The 23,077-nt window shown below is 47.4% G+C and overlaps 1 protein-coding gene, 1 long non-coding RNA gene and 1 pseudogene across 2 annotated transcripts in view; 1 reads left to right on the top strand and 2 right to left on the bottom strand.

Moving 5' to 3' along the window:
* The window catches only part of LOC120910478 (oocyte zinc finger protein XlCOF8.4-like), a 78,788-nt gene extending 57,976 nt beyond the window's left edge, over window positions 1-20,812 (top strand). Inside the window, exons 10-17 of the mRNA XM_040322235.1 lie at window positions 1,985-2,199; window positions 12,245-12,328; window positions 12,927-13,076; window positions 13,163-13,280; window positions 14,103-14,200; window positions 15,219-15,339; window positions 15,642-15,749; window positions 19,829-20,812. Coding sequence (XP_040178169.1) covers window positions 1,985-2,199; window positions 12,245-12,328; window positions 12,927-13,076; window positions 13,163-13,280; window positions 14,103-14,200; window positions 15,219-15,339; window positions 15,642-15,749; window positions 19,829-20,751 — 1,817 coding nt within the window. The 3' untranslated portion in view covers window positions 20,752-20,812. The remainder of the gene's footprint in view (window positions 1-1,984; window positions 2,200-12,244; window positions 12,329-12,926; window positions 13,077-13,162; window positions 13,281-14,102; window positions 14,201-15,218; window positions 15,340-15,641; window positions 15,750-19,828) is intronic.
* On the bottom strand, window positions 607-6,294 carry LOC120909970. Its single transcript, XR_005741400.1, has 3 exons — window positions 6,227-6,294; window positions 1,852-1,995; window positions 607-779 (listed from the first exon to the last, which is right to left on the bottom strand). It is a non-coding gene; the product is annotated as an uncharacterized LOC120909970 (long non-coding RNA).
* Window positions 18,350-18,478, bottom strand: LOC120912552 (annotated as a pseudogene).
* Window positions 20,813-23,077: the final 2,265 nt, after the last annotated feature.

Below are 23,077 nucleotides of genomic sequence, written 5' to 3'. Positions count from 1 at the left end.
CGGGAAAAGCCTAACGTAAACGGCGTAACTTTACTGCGTCGGCCGGGCGTACGTTCGTGAATTCGCGTATCTAGCTGATTTACATATTTCGACGCGTAAATCAGCGTACACGCCCCTAGCGGCCAGCGTAAATATGCAGTTAAGATCCGATGGCGTAAGAGACTTACGCCTGTCGGATCTAATAGATATCTATGCGTAACTGATTCTAAGAATCAGGCGCATAGATACGACCGGCCGGACGCAGAGATACGACGGCGTATCTGGAGATACGCCGTCGTATCTCCTCTAAGAATCTGGCCCAGTGTTTATATGTCTTTATATCAGAGGATGTGTATCTAGGGGGATCCTCAATACTCTTCTCTCCTTTACAAGAAATTAAAGTCTCCTCTTACCCGGTGATGTGAGGGGCGGACGCTTCTCCATCATGACGTCCTTGTAGAGATCCTTGTGTCCTTCTATATACTCCCACTCCTCCATGGAGAAATAGACAGTGACATCCTGACACCTTATAGGAACCTGACACACACAATGATACCGTCACCATCCAGACACACCCCTTGTCTGTTACTGGATAATGTCCCAGAATTCCCGACACCGCTCACCTCTCCTGTCAGCAACTCTATGATCTTCTGGGTGACTTCTAGAATCTTCTGGTCATTGTTTATATCAGATATAAGGAAATAAGTGGAAGGCTCTGTCATGGGGCTCAGTTTCCTGCTCCAATGTTGTGGCACACAAGTCAGGTGACCATCAGTTGCCTTCTTCACTATAATGCATTCCTGAGGTAAATAAATATCATGTCATAGTGAAAATAACTCACATCTCATTGTAAATCAACGGAAGTTCCCAAAATTAATTATTTCTCTAGTCGGTCCTCTGTAGAGATGCGAGGAGAAAGCTTGACTGCCACATACCTCCTCTGGCCCGAGTGGTTAGCAGGTTAAAGCAGCCTTAGCTTGTTTCAACCAAGCCCTGCCCCCAACACGTTACACCAGGGGTGACCCTGGGGATTAATCCTGGAGGTCCATAATAAAGCCCCTAGGGTGGGGCAAAACCTGTTGGGGGTGTGGCTTGGATGAATCGAGCTGAGGCTGCTTTTACCTTCTAACCACTCGGGCCAGGCAAGTTGTGCAGTGGTCGGGCATTGTCCTCCCATCTCTACAGTGTGCTTTGGGTCTGGAGGAACCTCTCCCCAGCCTGCACCCTCATTAGTCAGCTAAATTGTCGCTCTATTTTTGTTTATAGTGCAAAAAATAAAAACCGCAGAGGTGATCAAATACCACCAAAAGAAAGCTCTATGTGTGGAAAAAAAAGGACCTCAATTTTGTTTGGGAGCTACGTCGCACGACCGCGCAATTGTCAGTTAACACGACGCAATGCAGAATCGCAAAAAGTGGCAAGGTCCTTTAGCTGCATTATGGTCCGGGGCTGAAGTGGTTAATAGAGATAAGATTGATGTCATGTGACCTCCCAGAATCCTCCTCACCTCTCCAATCAGGTTTGCGTTTTAATAATAGAGATAAGAGTGATGTCATGTGACCTCCCAGAATCCTCCTCACCTCTCTGGTTTGGTCTGTCTTTTATTAATAGAGATAAGAGTGATGTCATGTGACCTCCCAGAATCCTCCTCACCTCTCCGGTCAGGTCTGTGTTTTATTAATAGAGATAAGAGTGATGTCATGTGACCTCCCAGAATCCTCCTCACCTCTCTGGTTTGGTCTGTGTTTTATTAATAGAGATAAGAGTGATGTCATGTGACCTCCCAGAATCCTCCTCACCTTTCTGGTCAGGTCTGTTTTTTATTAATAGAGATAAGAGAGATGTCATGTGACCTCCCAGAATACTCCTCACCTCTCCGGTCAGCAGGTAGATGATCTCCAGGGCGAGGTTTAGTATCCTCTCTGTCGTGTGACTCGGCTCCTCCCCCATCCTTTGTCAGGTGATCAGATTTGAGGCGTTTCCTATTTGTATTTCGTTGTCTCAGGACACAGAAATCTAAAATCAGGAGAAGTAGAGAACATCTATGGCATCCATTATGTCATAGATCAACGTCATCAGAGAGAGCCAGACAAAGGGAGAAGTATGGTACAGAGAGACATGAAGAGAGAGGAGAATAAGATCAGCACATCCATAGATATGGAGATAAAGAGAACCCGTCATTCCTGGGGAAACACACACCTAAGTCTGGACAAGTTCAGAGTGAGCACTCCCAACACACTGACTGAGCTCCTGATCACCGTTTACGATTAAAACTCAGTGGGAGGGGCTCCAAATCATGTGACTACTGTGGCAGACAGTCACAGTAGTCACATAATCAGGAACTCGGTCTCTACCTCCCGTTGTTCAGAAGCCCTTAACCGCTTCCAGACCGCCGCATGTAGATATACGTCGGCAGAATGGCACATACAGGCACATTGGCGTACCTGTATGTCCCTGCCTTTCCGCTGGTCGGGGGTCCGATCGGGACCCCCCCCCCCCCCCGCTACATGCGGCGGTTGGATTCCCGCGGGGAGCGATCCGGGACGACGCCGCGGCTATTCGTTTATAGCCGCTCCGTCGCGATCGCTCCCCGGAGCTGAAGAACGGGGAGAGGCGTATGTAAACACGGCTTCCCCGTGCTTCACTGTGGCGGCGTCATCGATCGAGTGATCCCTTTTATAGGGAGACTCGATCGATGACGTCAGTCCTACAGCCACACCCCCCTACAGTTGTAAACACACACTAGGTGAACCCTAACTCCTACAGCGCCCCCTGTGGTTAACTCCCAAACTGCAACTGTCATTTTCACAATAAACAATGCAATTTAAATGCATTTTTTGCTGTGAAAATGACAATGGTCCCAAAAATGTGTCAAAATTGTCCGAAGTGTCCGCCATAATGTCGCAGTCACGAAAAAAAAAACGCTGATCGCCGCCATTAGTAGTAAAAAAAAATAAAAATGCAATAAAACTATCCCCTATTTTGTAAACGCTATAAATTTTGCGCAAACCAACCGATAAACGATTATTGCAATTTTTTTTACCAAAAATAGGTAGAAGAATACGTATCGGCCTAAACTGAGGAAAAAAACTATTTTTACATATGTTTTGGGGGGATATTCATTATAGCAAAAAGTAAAAAATATAGCATTTTTTTCAAAATTGTCGCTCTATTTTTGTTTATAGCGCAAAAAATAAAAACCGCAGAGGTGATCAAATACCACCAAAAGAAAGCTCTGTTTGTGGGGAAAAAAGGACGCTAATTTTGTTGGGGAGCCACGTCGCACGACCGCGCAATTGTCTGTTAAAGCGATGCAGTGCCGAATTGTAAAAACCCCTTGGGTCATTTAGCAGCATATTGGTCCGGTCCTTAAGTGGTTAAATTAAAGTGATATTAAACTTTTTTTTAAGTCTAATAGAGGAGGTCAGGACTCAGAATGGGCTCAGGCGTGTTCGGAACCCGCCAGGAAAACGGCACTGCGCTCCGCTAATCGCAGGCAGTGAGACATTTTCCCGATCCGTGGCTGCAGAGGTCAGGAAATGTCACACTGCCTGTGATTAGAGGAGCGCAGTGTTGACTTCCTGGCGGGCTCTGCACGTGCGGGTTCCGAACACGCCTGAGCCTATCCTTAGTCAGGACATGCGGACAGGAGGCGGTGGCAAGGGGTTCGGTTAATAATATTAGATATGTTTCTATTACAGGAGAGATGCTTGCAACAGAATTATTTACGCCTTACCGACAACTACATGAATCTGTCGCATGTATCGCCATTTGTAGAAGGGGCCTAAAATGCTTATGATTGGCCCAGTACAGTGGCAGCTTTCTGGAAGGCTCAATCAGGTGGGTTTGGACTGGGTACTGAAGATTCTGGCGCTCATCCCTACTTCAGAGCTCTTTTTGTACACCAATGAGCTTCAGGATGAGATAAAGGGGCAAAAATAGCCCCGCCCACAGCTCATTGGAGTAAAAAAAGAATGCAAATTCGCCTAGCCATGAGTTCAGGGGACACCCGAGCTCGTCTCCACTAGCTACTGATGCCGAGGTTCAGTCTAGGGTTGCAACCTGTATGGTTTTCTCCTGGACAGTCCAGATGACGTCAGGTGGACGAAACCGGTCGAGAGATCAGATAGAACATGTTAGCATGAAATGCACTGTTGATTTTATACAAATGTGAGTACCCATTTGTTTGTCAAATAAAAGCTTATTATTTAAACTAGGGTTGTCCCGATACCGATACTAGTATCGGTATCGGGACGGAAACCGAGCATTTGCTACCGATGCTTCACCCGATACTTTTAATGTTTATCACTAAGCGCCACTGTATCTTCAGCCAGCAGCATGACTCGGCGCTCACTGACGTCATCAGAGTGCGCCTGTCTCGGTGCTTCCTGTGCGCTCTTTAGGCCCGGAGAAAAACCATGGCTACTACCGGGTTCTCGTTCGGGGGTTCTTCTACCAACAACCCGGCCACTGGGACAGCCACGCCAGTTTCCCTTCAGAACAAATCCGGCTGCAAGGTAAGGAGAAGAAGGCGGGGGGAACGCGTGGGCCGTACATCGCTTCTTGTGAATAGAACCTGTCACCACGGAGTTTTAGGTGCTCAGCCCTCATCCTCTGTCCTGGTTATTGATGGCAGAGCTCACCATGGGAGAGACACACAGAAGGCTCACTGCACACAAGGACTAGGGGGATCTGAGGAGAGAGCCATATATCAGTGCCCACAAGTGCCACCTATCAGTGCTATCAGTGCCCACAAGTGCCACCAATCAGTGCCATATATCAGTGCCCACAAGTGCCACCTATCTGTGCAATCAGTGCCACCTATCAGTGCCCACAAGTGCCAACTCTCAGTGCTACCTATTAGTGCCCATCAGCGCCAGTCACCAGTCAGTGCCCATAAGTGCCGCCTATCAGTGCCAGCCACCTGTCAGTGCCACCTATTAGTGCCCATCAGCGCCAGTCACCAGTCAGTGCCCATAAGTGCCGCCTATCAGTGCCAGCCACCTGTCAGTGACACCTATCAGTCCCCATCTGTCAAAGTGCCACATGACATTGAAAAAAAAGTATCGGTATTCACCCACACCATTTCATCCCTACTGTACAAACACAAGGAAAAGGGGGAGCAGGGAAGCGTTGATATCATGTCTGTAGGAAGTTTTTTTTTACGCTCTGTAGATGGAGGAGGTCAGGGGGGAGATCGGTTGGAAAGGAGGACAAGGTAGAAAATATGTGGAGTGATCGAGGGGTTAGGCGGATATGTGCTGGGGGGGCTTTGGATGGAGGAGGGCAATGCTGGAAGTGTGGATTGGATTTTAAATCTCTTTTCCTTCCCAAAGCACCCCCCAGCACATATCCTACCCCCCACCCCTCCCTTTGCACTGGCCCTCTTCTCTCACAAATCCCCCCCCAGCACATATCTGAACCCCTCCAAAGCGCCCCCAGCACATATGGGCACAGCCTGCATATGATGGGCACAGTGTCTGTATGATGGGCACAGAGGCTGCATATGATGGGCACAGTGGCTGTATGATTGGCACAAAGGCTATATATGATGGGCACAGTGGCTGTATGATGGGCACAGAGGCTGCATATGATGGGCACAGAGGCTGTATGATTGGCACAAAGGCTATATATGATGGGCACAGTGGCTGTATGATGGGCACAGAGGCTGTATGATGGGCACAAAGGCTGTATATGATGGGCACAGTGGCTGTATTATGGGCACAGAGGCTGTATGATGAGCACAGAGGCTGTATGATGAGCACAGAGGTGGCATATAATGGGCACATTGAGGCTGCAATTTTGAGCACCAGTCACCACTGCCCCCCAGCACATATTTAACTCTCCCCACCCCCCTGCTAGCACTAGCCCTCTCCCCAGGACATATCTGACCCCTGCATTCCGTGCAGAACACTCACAATTCTGCCAGGCGCACTGTTTGCTGCGGCGGGCTATGCGCCACATTACTACTCTCTTTCAGGTCTTTTACAATCTTCAATGCTGCCACTAAAGTGTTTGGCTTGAAGAAAAGGTGGCAACCCTAGCTCAGTCCCACCATTGGCATCTGTCAGAGGATAGATGCTCCAGGCTGGGAGAAGATCACTATTTTATATTCCTGCTGACCAAATTTAAATGAATTAACCCCCTCCCCCACTTTATAAAGAACATGTGACCCCCCTTAATCCAGTCCACACACACACACACAATACTGGAACCCCCTTGTCCCATAATAAGAAGACAATATTACCTCCTCCTCAGTCTTCAGCAGGAAGATTCTTCCAGCTAAAATAAAAAAAAAGGGACACCTCTGGGCTACAACAAAATGGCCGCTACTCTCCTGTTCTGAAGACACTTCCTCCTCTCACAAAGCTCATGGCGGCCATTTTGTTGTAGCCCACACAAGATATAGAGAACATGTTATTTTGTTGGTTGATAAAGCTTCCTCCAGTGTGAGCCCAGTGAGTAGGAGGCAATAATGTCTTCTTATTATGAGAGGAGGGGTCCCAGCACTGACTGGGGGGTCAGTCATGTGACTTTAGTCAGGTCACATGTGCTGTATATAATTTCCTTCTAGGTTCCCCCGAGCCGATCCCCCATCGCACAGCCTCCAGCTTAGGATCCTCTCAACAGAAAGTTGGGACCCAGCAAGTCGCTGGGGCCCCTCTCAATGTCAGGATGAGGCTCCGCATGGTGCACAACCTCAGCGAAGCAGGCCACGGTGGCGGGGCCCATGGATGCGCGTACCCTGAAGGTGGGTACCGCACCTGGAACTCGGGCCCCGCATAGAACAACCCGCCAAAAGCGGCTGCCCCAGATATATCCCCCTCCTAGCATGCCCAACGAGGGAAGAACTCCTCTGATTGGCTGCTGGGAGAAGGTGGGTCTGTCAGAACCCCTCTAGCGCCAACTGCCGCCCAGGGGTGATAACACACCCCTGGAGCGTAGACTGACCCACAGGACCGATTCTGAAGTGGGCAGCAGCCTGAATTTCCATAAATCTTGAATGGGAGTAAAACTAACCCTTTCATTCCCCACTAACTTTAGTGTAGCGCCCGCACTGAAAGTAAGGGGGGCGCTACATATGGAGTGTTTCCTATTTGTGACTATGCACCTGAACCTACCTACCTACCCTTCCACCCTTTTACTTCTTTTCTGCAAATAAATCCCAGAAAAAGAAGTGCATTGGAATTGGAATTCTTCAGACTCTGTTTTTACTCTGGACAGCGAGAAGATAGAGGTAACGTGCCACCCAAAAATACTCAGCAGCTTCTCCGGGGGTAGTGCTACACCCTGTATAAATCGGCTTTTTCTCCAGCAAACATCTCAAAGTGTGTTGTCAATTGGATTGCAAGCTCTTGGGGACAGGGCTGATTTATACAGTGGTCAGAAACATGCTAACAGATTGGGAATGGGAACAGGGGCTGCCGTTTTTACAGCGTGGCATACAGGCTGGCATATTCGCAATAGCCCGGGCAAACCTCTCACAAAGTGCTGCTGATTGCAAGCTCCTGGGGACAGACTGATTTCTAGCTCTGCTTACATTTTCCGACATCTGTTCAGTCCATGGACACAGGGGGGTAGATTCAGATAGATTAGCGGATCTTTAGATCCGCGTAATCTATCTGATTTACGATCCGCCGGCGCAATTTTGAGAGGCTAGTGCAGTATTCACAAAGCACTTACCTCAAAACTTGCGCCGGCGGATCGTAAATCCCCCGGCGGAATTCAAATTCCGCCGCTAGGGGGAGTGTACTATTTAAATCAGGCGCGTCCCCGCGCCGATTTAAATGCGCATGCGCCGCCGGCTAAATTTCCCAGCGTGCATTGCTCCCAATGACGTCGCTAGGACGTCATTGGTTTCGTCGTGAACGTAAATTACGTCCATCCGTATTCGCGACCGACTTACGCAAACAACGTAAAAATGCAAAACTCGGCGCGGGAACGACGGCCATACTTAACATTAGCTACCCCTCATATAGCAGGGGTAACTATCCGCCGGAAAAAGCCGAACGCAAACGACGTAAAAAAAAGCGACGGGCGGGCGTTCTTTTCTGAATCGGCGTATCTCCTCATTTGCATATTCGTCGCAAGTAAAACACGAAACGCCACCTAGCGGCCAGCGGAAGATTGCAGCCTAAGATCCGACGGTGTAAGTCACTTACACCTGTCGGATCTAAGGGAGATCTATGCGTAACTGATTCTTATGAATCAGTCGCATAGATCCGACCGTCGGATCTCAGAGATACGACGGCGTATCAGGAGATACGCCGTCGTATCTCTTTCTGAATCTACCCCAGGGGCAGCACCATGGCTAAGTAGCAGCCCTGGGTTTCTGGTCACACCTATATAAATATCCCTTGTTCCTAGATGTGATCTGAAAAAATTGGGTAAGAGTCGGTTCACACAGGGGCGACTCGACAGGCGACTCAGCCGCCTGCGGGTCCCGTTCTGTACAATGGAACCGTTCTAATGGGAGCGACTCAAGTCGCTCCGACTTAGAAAATGGTTCCTGTACTACTTTGCGGCGACTTCCATTGACTTCATTACAGAAGTAATTTTGCAAGTCGCCTCTGAAGTCGTCTGCAGTTCGCCTTGCCAAGTCACACGGGAAGTGGTGCCGCCCCAGTGCGAACCGGCATCAAGTGCCATTGTTGCTGGGATGGATGCAGGCGCCTTAATTTTTTTCACATAGTGCCTCTGTATACAATTATTAAAGCGGAGCTCCACCCTAAAGTGGAACTTCCGCTGATCGGAACCCTCCCCCCCTCCGGTGTCACATTTGACACCTTTCAGGGGGGAGGGGGTGCAGATACCTGTCTAAAGACAGGTATTTGCACCCACTTACGGCCACACAGTCTCGGACAGACTGCGGGCATGACGTCCCCCCCGCCCGTTGTGTTCTGGGAACATTCGGCTCCCAGTACACAGCGGGACCCAATCGGCAGGCGTAGCGCGACTCGCGCATGCGCCGTAGGGAACCGGGCAGTGAAGCCAGAGTGCTTCACTTCCTGGTTCCCTCACGAGGATGGCAGGGGGGGGGGGCAGCAGAGTGACGAGCGATCGCTCGTCCTCTGCTGCGGACGGCGCTGGACTCCAGGACAGGTAAGTGTCCCAATATTAAAAGTCAGCAGCTGCAGTATTTGTAGCTGCTGGCTTTTAATATTTTTTTTTCAGCGGACATCCACTTTAATTACAAAATGATAATGAGGAGGGAGACCATCTGCGTTATATACGCACATAAAAATTTCACAGTAAACATGCAGTGCTTTATGTCACAGATACAGCCTAATAATATAGAGCCATTTTCCCCAGGTAGTTATAACACTATTTTAATCATACTATTATATTATTATCATACTATTATTTATATTATTATCATACTTTTATATTCTACTGTCTCCAGCTTTGTCTGGACACATTGAGAACCCTTCTTCTACTGTTCTGAGCAACTCCCTCCCTCTCAGTCTCTATTACTGTATCACTGTTCTGTTCTCCTCCAGTGTTTTATAAAAGGAAAGAGCAGGAGCCACCACTAGAGGGCGACAATCTGCTAAGAAAGAGGAGGAAGTGTCCTCAGTACAGGAGGGGTGGTAGCCATTTTGTTGTAGACCAGAATAGGAGGAAGAGGAAGGTTATTTTCTAGATCTAAAAAGTCCTGGTAGGGATGTGAGACTGGAGAGTGTGTTTCCAGAAAGAAGGAGGTAATAATTTATTTTTATTATGAGAGGAGGGGGGTGGACAGAATGGGGGGGATCATGTGATTGGGGTGTCAGGTCATGTACCTCGCCGGTATATATATATAAAGCTTACCAGTGGGATTGTTACATTTGATGTTGGCCTCTGTTTGGAGATGTTCCCCGGAAATATCTTATTGATCATTCCGCAGATAGCCTTTCATTTCGCTTTTTTTATGCCAGATTTCGATTGTGCTTACCCTCTTCACATCAGATTATCCCTCCCTTCACATCAAAGAGTCCCCCCCCCCCCCTATTCACATCAGGGTCCCCCATGCACATCAGGACCACGCTTTCACATCAAAACATGCTACAAGGAGTCCCCCCTTTCATATCAGAAGTCCCCTTCACATTAGAGTTGCCCCTTTAACATTAAAAGTCCCCCTTTTACATCAGAAGTCCCCCCCTTTCACATCAGAGTCATCCCCTTTTACATCAGAATTCCCCCCTTTCACATCAGAGTCATCCCCTTTTACATCACAAGTCCCCCCTTTCACATCAGAGTCATCCCCTTTTACATCAGAACCCCCATTTCTTACCATTGTCCTCCTCTTCACATCAGAACATCCCTCCCTTCACATCAGGGTCCCCCATGCACATCAGGACCCCTTTTTCACATCAAAACGTGCTCCCCCCCTCACATTAGAACCTCACTCCATATCAGAGTAACCCCTTTCATATCACAAGCCCCCTTCACATCAGAGCCCCCCTTTTTACTTCAGCAATCCACCCTTTTATATCAGAACCCCCCTTACCATCAGAAGTTTTCTCTTTCACAACAAACCTCCCCCTTTTACATTAGAAGTCCCCCTTTTACATTAGACGTCCCTTTTTCATTAGACGTCCCTTTTTCACACCAGAGTCCCCCTCTCACATTGCCCCCCCCACCCCCCGATTTCACATCATTGCCCCCCTTTTCAGATCAGAACACCCCTCCCTTCTTATCAGAGTCCCTTCTTTCACATCAGGGTTTCTCTTTCACCTCAGCTACCCCCTTAATACCAGTACCCCTCTTTTATCTCAGAAGCCCCCCCTTTCACATAAGAAGTTCCTCCCTTTACACCAGTGTCCCCCTTTCACATCAGAACCCTGTTCTCTTTTGACATCAGAATCCCCCCTTTTGTGTCAGGGTCTTCCTTTCACATCAGAAGTCCCTTTTTTTTTTATATATCAGTTCCCCTTTTCTTTCATGTAAAGGTTTCCCTTGTGCATCAGAAGTCCCCCTTTTACATCACACCCCCCCCCCTTCCACGCCATAGTCACCCCTTTACACCAGAACCCCCATTTCAAATTAGCACTTCACATTAGACCCTTACTCCAAAAGTCCCCCATTTATATCAGAGATCCCTCCTTTCATATCAGAGTCTTCCTTTCACATCAGAATCCCCCCCTCTTTTCACATTGTCCCCCTTTTCATATCAGAACGACCCACCCTTCACATCAGAGCCCCCCTTTCACTTCAGGGTCCCCTTTCCACATCAGAAGTTCCCTTTTCATATCAGAGCCCCTTTTACATCAGAACCCCCCCATTTCACAACAGAACGTGCGCGGAGAAGTAACTTCACATTAGAAACTCACTCCATATCAGACCCCCCCCCTTTCATATCAGAAGTCCCCTTCACATCATAAGTCCCTCTTTTTACATCAGAAGTCCCCCCCTTTCATATCAGAACCTTAACATCAGAAGTCCCCTCTTTGACAAAAAAAAAACCCTCTTTCACATCGGAGTCACCATTTGTACATTGAAAATCCCCCTTTCACATCAGAACCCCCTCCCTTCACATGAATGTCCCTTTTTCACATCAAAGTGCCCCAATTTCACATCAGAACTCCTTTCCTTTTTTTCCCATCAGGGTCTTCCTTTCACATCAGAACCCCCTCCTTTTCCATCAGTGTCCCCCTTTTCACATCATTGTCCCCTTTTAACATCAAAGTGCCCCTTCTCATCAGAGCCCCTTTCCCTTTTTACATCAGAGTCCCCCCTTTCATGTCCGGGGGGGACACCGTGCCGGTCCTGAGGAGCTGCGGGCAGGAGTTTTTAGGTGAGGCTGCGGCTTTTGCCGAGTCCGCAGCGTCCGGCATCTCGGACTAGGCTGAAGCCGCAGCCTCGCCTAAAAACTCCTGCCCGCAGCTCCTCAGTGCCGGCGTGGCGTCAGCGCCGGTCCTGGTGAAAAAAAAATCAATTTGCTGAAAATCTGTGGTGTCTACAAGTACTGTCAGTGAGTAAAATGGCGGTGGTGGCCTCTTTTGGGGGCGTGATCAGTGCTTGTGGGTAGAGCACGCACCTGCCGCTCCGGCTGTGCTGTGATTCGTTACAGCACAAGCTGATTTTTCTCCCTGAATGGCAGTCTGGAAATGTGGTCACCCTAGCCCCACCTCCTTTTTAGGTTTATTTAAATATACATATATAGTATTGACATATATATTCTATTTCTGTGCTAATTTTTTGTTTTTTTGGGTCCTGGGACAATCTAAAAAAAGACCAAATTGATTTCTGGGGAAACAGATTTCTCTAGATCACCTGATTGAAGATGGAAAAGGAAAAGGAGCAGAGTCACATGACCGAGAGGATATTAAACCTCACCCTGGAGATTGTCTACCTGATGACCGGAGAGGTGAGGAGGATTCTGGGAGGTCACATGACATCGCTCCTATCTCTATTAATAAAACACAGAGCTGACCGGAGAGGTGAGGAGGATTCTGGGAGGTCACATGACATCACTCTTATCTTTATTAATAAAATACAGACCTGACCGGAGAGGTGAGGAGGATTCTGGGAGGTCACATGTCATCACTCTTATCTCTATTAATAAAACACAGAGCTGACCGGAGAGGTGAGGAGGATTCTGGGAGGTCACATGACATCACTCTTATCTTTATTAATAAAACACAGACCTGACCGGAGAGGTGAGGAGGATTCTGGGAGGTCACATGACATCACTCTTATCTCTATTAATAAAACACAGACCTGACCGGAGAGGTGAGGAGGATTCTGGGAGGTCACATGACATCACTCTTATCTCTGTTAATAAAACACAGAGCTGACCGGAGAGGTGAGGAGGATTCTGGGAGGTCACATGACATCACTCTTATCTCTGTTAATGAAACACAGAGCTGATTGGAGAGCTAAATGTATGGTAGACATTTTAATGAATTGGAAATGTTTAAACTAGTTGGAATGGTGACTTACCCTGGTGTTTTCCTTTATTATAGAATTATATAGCTTTCAAGTTTTCTGATGGCTTGGTTGCTTCCAACATGATAAAGACCCAGAGTCCCATTATAAAGCCTCCATCTTACTCCTCAAGAAAGAAGAAGGTTGAAGAAGTCACCAAAGAGATCATTGATCTGCTGACAGGAGAGGTGAGCGGTGCCGGGAATTCTGGGACATTATCCAGTAACAGACAAGGGATGTGTCTGGATGGTGACGGTATCATTGTGTGTGTCAGGTTCCTATAAGGTGCCAGGATGTCACTGTCTATTTCTGCCCAGAGGAAAGTAACTACTTAGGACACGAGGACCTGGAAAAGGACATCATGGAGAAGCGGCCGCCCCTCACATCACCGGGTAAGAGGAGACTTTCATTTCTTGTAAAGGAGAGAAGAGTATTGAGGATCCCCCTAGATACACATCCTCTGATATAAAGATATAGAAACAATAGCCCAAATTCAGATAGGAGATACGACGGCGTATCTCCTGATACGCCGTCGTATCTCTAAGGCCGGCCGGTCGTATCTATGCGCCTGATTCATAGAATCAGTTACGCATAGATATGCCTAAGATCCGACAGGTGTAAGTGACTTACACCGTCGAATCTAAGGCTGCAATTCCAGGCCGGACGCTAGGTGGCGCTTCCGTGTCTTTTACGCGTCGAATATGCTAATGAGCATTTAAGCCGATTCAGAAACGAACGCCCGCCGCTTTTTGTACGTCGCTTGCGTTCGGCTTTTTTCGGCGTATAGTTACCCCTACTATGTGAGGCGTATCCTATGTCGTTCCCGCGCCGAGTTTTGAATTTTTACGTCGTTTGCTTAAGTCAATTCAGAATACGGCCGGACGCAAGTTACGCTCACGCCAAAACCAATGACATCCTAGCGACGTCATTTGGAGCAATGCACGCTGGGAAATTTAGCCGGCGGCGCATGCGCAGTTAAATCGGCGCGGGGACGCACCTGATTTAAATAGTACACTCCCCCTAGCCGTGGAATTTGAATTCCGCCGGAGGATTTACGATATGCCGCCGCAAGTTTTGAGGTAAGTGCTTTCTGAATACAGCACTAGCCTCTAAAACTTGCGCCGGCGGATCGTAAATCAGATAGATTACGCAGATCTAAAGATCCGCGATCTGAATCTACCCCAGTGTATTCAGTCAGTGTGTGTTTCCTACAGATGGATCCAGTAACAGAAATCCACCAGAGAGATGTCCCCGTCCTCTGTATTCCCGGGACTCCACACAGGAACATCAGGAGATCCCTCAGGATGATCAGGTACATGCCCACTTCCACCTACGTCGGCTTGCGCTTAGGAAACCCAGCGCAGTTTTGGGAGGAAGTGCTTTGTGAATTCCATGCTTGCCTCTCTGCGCTGCGTCGGCCTAGCGTAAAGGAGATACGCTACGGCGGCATAAATGTGCGCCGCTGTTTGTGAATCCGGGCCATTATGCTGTGCGCTGGAGCAAAGCCTAGCACATGAGTTCCTCAACAGATTGCCTCTCGGGGGATCAGGAAGGAATTTTTTCCCCTGGTGTAGCAAATTGGATCTCATGCTCTGCTGGGTTTTTTTTGCCTTCCTCTGGATCAACTGTGGGTATGGAGTTGGGTGTATAGGATTGTACTGTGTTTTTTTATTTTGTTTGTTTATTTTATTTTTTGTGGTTGGACTGGATGGATGTCTTTTTTCAACCTGTCCCCTTGGCACACCTAGCAATGTGATTAATGGAATAACTCAGCAGGAATACACAACACAGTTCTTCTTGTAGTTTACTCGAAGAAAAGTAAAATTCAGGTTAACATTAGTCAGCCAGGACCTGTGTAAGTCCCCAGGACTTGGTTGGTCTTCACCGGCAATGTAGGAGCTCTGCGGACAATATTTGGATGTGGTATTGTGTGAAAAGCATTAAAGGTTCCTGGGAAAATCCCCCTTACGAAATCCTGTACACAGTCAGCGGTCTTCCCCTGAGCGATCGATTGATCTTAGATGCAGGTGTGTCGCAGTGGCATTCAGTCCTTGAGCTGTTGCAGGGTGTCCTTCTTTAGCATGGGCAGTCTGTTCCTCTGGGCTGGAGCTGCATGAACAATCTGTTCCTCTGGGCTGGAGCTGCATGAACAATCTGTTCCTCTGGGCTGAAGTTGCAGGCTGTATGCCCATTGGTAGGCCGCGATTCCACACACACATAGAGTGCAGATGCTCTCCTGATGGGGTGCAGGCAAAAAAGAGGCTCTGGCTTAGTTCATTTGATTTTTTATCTCCTCCCCCCCACAGTCCTTTTGTTTTATCTTTGTGCAGGTTACACTGGAGGTATATCAGATTGATTATAAAACAGAAGTTAAAGTGGAAGCAGAAGAGCCGTATGTGATGGGTGACGAGCCATATGAGGAGGATGAATTCCCTCCAGAGATCGGCACAGGTGAGTAATAAACAGTAAAGCCAGAGAAGAGTCCCAGATTCTCCTTGTTCAGTCCCTACAACAATCTCTTCTTCTCCCCCCTCCTCTGTCAGTAGACAGTAATGGGGAGACAGTATGTGCCCAGTGGGGGAGTCAGGAGCCATCAGCCTCTATTAGACTCCGGCTCTCCTCCCCACATCATGTCATTGTGTGTTACCAGCCAAGAGACGTGACCAGTCGTCCCCCCCCCCACACACACACACTCTCTCTGGGGTCTCTCATACATCTCAGTACAGGGGTTTCACTCTCTTCTTTATTCACAGACCCCGGAGACACCACATACACTCAGAGAGACATCAAAGCCATAGAGGAGGAGGAAGAAGAACATGCAAGGATTAAAGAGGAAGAAGTTCTCATAGAGATTGGCATGGGTGAGTAGTAAACACTAAATGCAGAAAAGAGTCCCAGATTATTTTTTTAACATTTAACTTTTATTAACCCCTTCCCGACCGCCGCATGTACATATACGTCGGCAGAATGGCACGGACAGGCACATTGGCGTACCTGTACGTCCCTGCCTTCTAGCGGGTGGGGGGTCCGATCGGGACCCCCCCCCCCCCGCTACACGCGGCGGTCAGGTTCCCTCGGGGAGCGATCGCTCCCCGGGGCTGAAGAACGGGGAGAGCCGTATGTAAACACGGCTTCCCCGTGCTTCACTATGGCGCTGCATCGATCGAGTGATCCCCTTTATAGGGGAGACTCGATCGATGACGTCATTACTACAGCCACACCCCCCTACAGTTGTAAACACACACTAGGTGAACCCTAACTCCTACAGCGCCCCCTGTGGTTAACTCCCAAACTGCAACTGTCATTTTCACAATAAACAATGGTCCCAAAAATGTGTCAAAATTGTCCGAAGTGTCCGCCATAATGTCGCAGTCACGAGAAAAATCGCTGATCGCCGCCATTAGTAGTAAAAAAATAATAATTAATAAAAATGCAATAAAACTATCCCCTATTTTGTAAACGCTATAAATTTTGCGCAAACCAATCGATAAACGCTTATTGCGATTTTTTTTTTACCAAAAATAGGTAGAAGAATACGTATCGGCCTAAACTGAGGGAAAATTTTTTTTTTTTATATATGTTTTTGGGGGATATTTATTAGAGCAAAAAGTCGCTCTATTTTTGTTTATAGCGCAAAAAATAAAAACTGCAGAGGTGATCAAATACCACCAAAAGAAAGCTCTATTTGTGGGGAAAAAAGGACGCCAATTTTGTTTGGTAGCCACGTCGCACGACCGCGCAATTGTCTGTTAAAGCGACGCAGTCCCGAACTGTAAAAACACCTTGGGTCTTTAGGCAGCATATTGGTCCGGTCCTTAAGTGGTTAAGAGAAGTAAAGAAAGGATGCACAATAGAGTCCCAGATTCTTTGTTGATTCTTTTGTTAACCACTTCCATACCGCGCCTATTCTGGCACTTCTCTCCTTCATGTAAAACTCATTTTTTTTTGCTAGAAAATTACTCAGAACCCCCAAATATATATATATAAATGTTTGGGGGTTCTGAGTAATTTTATAGCAAAAAAGCAGACACCCTAGGGAATAAAGTGGCGGTCATTGCAACTTTATATCTCACACAGTATTTGCGCAATCATTTTTCGGCAAAAAAAAAACGGTTTCACGAATTTTAAAAATAACAAAAACGGTAAAGTTATCCCAAATTTTTGAGATAACATGAAAGATGATGTTACGCCGAGTAAATAGATACCTAACTTGTCACACTTTAAAATTGCAAACACTCATGGAATGGCGCCAAACTTCGGTACTTAAAAATCTCCATAGGCGACGCTTTACATTTTTTTACAGGTTACCAGTTTAGAGTTACAGAGGAGGTCTAGTGCTAGTGCTAGTGCTAGCACGCGGCGATACCTCACATTTGTGGTTTGAACGGCGTTTACATATGTGGGTGGGACTTACGTGTGCGTTCGCTTCTGGGCGCGAGCTACTGGTGACAGGGGCGCTTTAATTTTTATTTATATATTACACTTTTGTTCCTTTTTTTTTTTTACAAACAAAAGTGATAAAAAAATAAAAGTAAAAAAAAAATAAAGCGCCCCTGTCATCAGTAGCTCGCGCTCAGAAGCGAACGCACGCGTAAGTCTTTTATAATATATATTTTCTACTTTTTTTTTTTATGACTTTTGTTCCTATTACAAGGAATGTAAACATCCCTTGGAGGGTCTCCCGAAACAGAACCCTCCCAGTAGTAGGTGGGGCTCCCCCGAAGGGAGACCCCATGAGAGCAGGTGAACTAAGCCAGAAGGCCATGTCCACCCCCTCCCAAGACGTTCAGGGCAGGCCCGAGGACCGGCACCCTACTAATCACACAGTGAACAAATAACGTGCACAAACAAAAAAAATACAAAAACGTGACAAAAACACGGGGGAAAATAAAAAAAGAAAGGTGGGGGAGAAAGAGAGATGAGGAGAGTGAAAAAGTGACCATTGTGCGGTACAATGGCCGGCCCTCCGGCCAGGAATCAAAAATGACTCTGGTCCTGACTAAAAGACCCGGCCTTAGAGGCAGGTGTAAAAAAGGTGGTATGGTGATGTGACCAAGGTGCCAAAAAGCAAATGTGCCGGTAAAACACAAGTGCAATTACGGCACCCCTGGACTGCCACTCCAGGGGCACATCACCATAGGCTTTTCAACCGACCCTGACCCACAGCCCGGACAGTCACAGCCCCCTCCCCACCAGAAAGGATCGGGAGTTCCGGAAGCTCAGGGAGAGTGCCCTTACGCCCTTTTCGCTCCTTACCTAATTATACTCTAGAGGTACTAGCCACTCATTAGACCCCCCCCCCCCCCCTTAACAGTAGTGTGAGGCCGACGTTCCCTCTCGAGAAACTGGCAGGTTAGGACGGCATCAAATCCAGGCCAGAAGGCCAGGGGCCCAGACCTCCAGCTTCGACCGCATGCCTCTCCGTCCAAATCAGAAGGCCTCCGCCTCCACGCCAGCAGGCTTAGCATCTGCCGACCGCCATCCCTTTCCACCTCGCCGTGTACTCAGGACAGTTAGCAGAGCACCACCTACTGGCAACTGATAAGAACAGATACTACACTTGATCTCAGCCAAAAGGCCGAGAAGCTTCTGTTAGGCTTCTTCTCTAGCTAAGCCAAGACATACAATCTGTGAACAGTCTCAACCTGAGGCTGTTCATCTTGGAGGCCTGCTGCAGATATGGGTATCGCCCAGTGTGAGATTTACACCATCTCCCCCCCCCCCCTAATTAAACTTACAATGATAGTGTCTTATCTCCCTAATTATCTCTCCTTGCTTCCTCATGGCAGCTTGTAAACTTCAGCACTGCAAAGCTTCTGTCAGCCTTGCTCTCTAGCTAAGCCAAGACCTACAATTAAGGCTCTAAATGTACATATTTTAATTGAAGTATAGTATAGTATAATTTTGAGACCAAAGTAGAGGGGGAGAGTTTTCTATAAGAAGGTGACTGCTCTGGGCTTCAACAAAATGGCAGCCTCAAGTGAAAAGAAACAGGTGTAATGCTGGAGGCATCTTACAGCACACACACTAATGCTGGTAGCATATTTTTTTTACGTGTAATGTATGTTCTTTTATTAAAGAACATTGATTGCTTTCAAACTGTTATGGGTAAAGTTCCACTTTAAGGCACACAAAGAATTACATAAGTAATTCAGAGACAATTGGGCTATACTGGTGTCTACAGAAGGAATTGTACAATGGCCAACATGAAAGCCATTGACCACCCAGGTATAAGCCCTCCCACTCCCATCATGGTTCAATTAAAAAAAAAAAAAAAAATCAGAAATGTATCGGGGTTGGGACCTGTGTCCTTTAACGGCTTCAGCCCCAAAAGATTTGGCTGCCCAATGACCGGCCCATTTTTTGCGATACGGCACTGCGTCGCTTTAACTGGCAATTGCCAGTTAAAGCGACCTAGGCTGAGCCCTAGAACACCTAGGCTGAGCCCTAGGTGTTCTAAGCCATGTTAAGTATGGCCGTCGTTCCCGCGTCGAAATTTAAAAAATCACGTCGTTTGCGTAAGTCGTCCGTGAATGGCGCTGGACGCCATTTACGTTAACGTCTAAACAAATGACGTCCGTGCGACGTCATTTAGCGCAATGCACGTCAGGTAATTTACCCGATGGAGCATGCGCAGTACGTTCGGCGCGGGAACGCGCCTAATTTAAATGGTGCCCGCCCCATTTGAATTGGGCGGGCTTGCGCCGAGCGCATTTACGTTACACCGCCGCAAGTTTACAGGTAAGTGCTTTGTGAATCAGGCACTTACGCTGCAAACTTGCGGCGGTGTAACGTAAATGGATTACGTTACGCCGCCGCTGCGTAGCGGAAATGTATGTGAATCTGGCCCTTAATGTCCATTAAAAAGCTATTTTATTTCATCCAACTTTATTGGTCTTTTCAAGTGTTCATGTCCTCTTCCACCTCATTTTTACCCCAGATGGACAACAGATCTTGAAGAAAAAGGAAGAATTTTCTATTTTGCTTCCAGGAAATAAAAAGTCCATCACGTTAAGTTCTCCAGGAGAAGACCACACGACCCCAAGTCTCCATCCAGCGCTCCCCAGTGCAGATCGATTATCTGATGCCTCTACACTTGGGGGGAATTTTCCCGATCACGTACCTCCCCTCACCCATCATATAGGTCATGGAAAATTTCTTTGTTCCGTGTGCGGGAAATGTTTCACCAGGAAGGAAAGTCTCACCTTACACCAGAGGTCTCACGCGGGGGAAAAGCCACATTCATGTTCTGTGTGTGGGAAATGTTTTCTTCGGAAATGGTGTTTAATTAATCACGAGAGGACTCACACGGGAGAGAAACCATATTCGTGTTCGGAATGTGGCAAACATTTCATGCACAAGTCAAATCTCGCTTTCCACCAACGGACTCACGCAGGCGTCCCAGCAACAGATCTGCAAAAGCCGTACTCTTGTCCTGAATGCGGGAAATGTTTCAAAGTAAATGCTGCTCTTCTTCTACATCAGAGAACTCACACCGGAGTGAAACCATATTCGTGTTTAGAGTGCGGGAAATGTTTTTCTATGAGCTCGGCTCTTGTGAAACACAAGAGAATTCACACCGGTGAGAAGCCGTATTCATGTTCAGAATGTGGGAAATCCTTCAGTCAGAGGACCCATCTTGTTTTACATGAGAGAACTCACACCGGAGTGAAACCGTATTCATGTGAGGAGTGTGGGAAATGTTTTACTGCAAGTTCAGCTCTTGCGAAGCACAAGCGGACTCACACGGGGGAGAAGCCGTATTCCTGTACAGTTTGCGGGAGAGGTTTTGCGCGCAAGGAAAACCTTGTAGTACATCATAAAATTCACACCAGGCAGAAGCCGTATTCATGTTCACAATGATGGAGCTGCTTCCTGTAAAAATAAATACAGTGGAACCTCAGTTTGAGAGTAACGCGGTTAACAAGCGTTTTAATTTGTGAGCAACTTTTGAAAAAAAAAATCTGGTTTGCGAGTGTTGTCTCGCAAGATGAGCAGAATTCAACCTAATAGGGCATGCAGTACTGCATTTGGCCTGATGTGCGGGGGCGCCAGAGCCGAGCAGGGGCGATCGCAGCCGATCGGCGCCGTTCAGCAATGCTCGGAAAGACACAGAAATACTCAGGCCCAGATTTACAAAGGAGTTACGACGGCGTATCTCCAGATACGCCGTCGTAACTCTGAGTGTGAGGCGTCGCATCTCTGCGCCTGATTCATAGAATCAGATACGCCTCACTGTTGCCTAGATACGAGCGGCGTAAGTCTCCTACGCCGTCGTATCTTGGGGTGCATATTTCTAGGTGGCGCTTCTGTTGATTTCCGCGTCGAATATGCAAATGATCTAGATACGCCGATTCGCGAACGTACATGCGCCCGGCGAATCAAGATACGTCGTTTACGTAAGCGTCGGACCGGCGTAAAGTTACCCCTCATAAAGCAGGGGTAAGTCATGTTGGGTATGGACGTCGGAAACGTCCGAACAGCGTCGTATTTTACGTCGTTTGCGTAAGTCGTCCGTGCATGGGGCTGGGCGTAGGTTACGTTCACGTCGCCTGAGCATTGAGTGGGCGTAATTTACTTTGAAAATTCGACGTGATACTGAGCATGCGCCGTTCGTAAAGCGCGTCATTTACGTGGGGTCACGAATCATTTACATACAACACGCCCCCTACCAGCCTAGTTTAAATTAGGCGGGCTTACGCCGGCCCATTTACACTACGCCGCCGTAACTTAGAGCGCAAGTTGTTTCTGAATACGGGACCTGCCGCTCTAAGTTACGGCGGCGTAGTGTATCTGAGATACGCTACGCCCGCCTAAAGATAGGCGCTTCTTTGAGAATCTGGCCCTCAGTTTCCGAGCCTTTGCAATGTTTGCCGAGGTCAGCCGATGTGTCCTCGTGCCTTTCTGGACGTTTCCGAGGCTCTCCAGCACCCCCGCCCACCTCTGGCCGCATACAGTATTGCATGCCATTGAAGTCAATGCTTAACAAATCATTTTCGTTTCCATTGACTTTAATGGGGAAACTCGCTTTGTATGCAAGTTCTTTGGATTCCTGGAACGGATTATGCTCGTAATCTGAGGTTCAACTGTATATATTTTTGAAACGCACCTAAAAATGGGGGGGGAGGGGGCCTAGCAGTGCCCAATTTTTTAAAGTATTTCCTTGCTGGCCAATTGACATTTTCTCACCGCTGGCTGACTACTCCCTTAGATGACACCCCTGCGCTTCCGTTTGTTTACGCAAGGAATATCCAAATTACTATTTACGTTGATTCAGAAACGAACGACCGCCCGGCGCATTTTTTTTACGTCGTTTGCGTTCCGCTTTTTCCGGCGTATAGTTACCCCTGCAATATGAGGCGTAGCTAATGTTAAGTATGGCCGTCGTTCCCGCGTCAAAATTTGAAATTTTTACGTCGCTTGCGTAAGTCGTTTGCGAATACGGCTGGACGTAATTTACGTTCACGTCGAAAGCATGACGAATTGCCGACGTCATTTGGAGCATGCGCACTGGGATTCAGTCGCGGCCGGCGCATGCGCAGTTCGTTCGGCGCGTAGACGTGCTTGATTTAAATGTTACACGCCCCCTACCCGCCGAATTTGAATTCCGCCGGGTGATTTACGCTACTCCGGCTCAACTTTACAGGCAAGTGCTTTGTGAATAAAGCACTTGCCTGAAAAACTTGCGGCGGCGTAACGTAAATGACATACGTTACGCCAGCAGAAAGATCCGCTGATCTTTCTGAATCTGGCTGATTATTTCTAATGGTTCCCTGATGGTCTTTAATCTTTTTTTTTTTTTTTTTTTTTTTTTTTCTTTTCAAATCATCTTTTTATTCATTTTATATACAGACAACAAGAAAGAAACACAACAAAAAAATCGACATACAACTTCAGACCGTATTGAGAGGATAAAATAAATAAATAATAAAAAAGAAAAAATGTTTTTTGTGTTTTTTAATGATCTTAAAGTGCACTACAGATTGCCAAATTCACAATATTTTTAGGCATATCTAATTGAGACATACTTTTTGCTCTCAATTTGGAAAGGATCCTCTTAATCTTGAACCAAATGACCTAGAACTACTGACACGCAGTGACTCATTATCCAAACCAGTATCCATTCTATACAAGGACCCCTTTCTGTAAAAAGTTCAATTGATGGAACCCTGCAGACTGGCCTGGGAGA

The sequence above is a fragment of the Rana temporaria genome, chromosome 8 (assembly GCF_905171775.1).
Source record: "Rana temporaria chromosome 8, aRanTem1.1, whole genome shotgun sequence".
NCBI lineage: Eukaryota > Metazoa > Chordata > Amphibia > Anura > Ranidae > Rana > Rana temporaria.
This window is presented reverse-complemented; position numbering and strand designations above follow the sequence as displayed.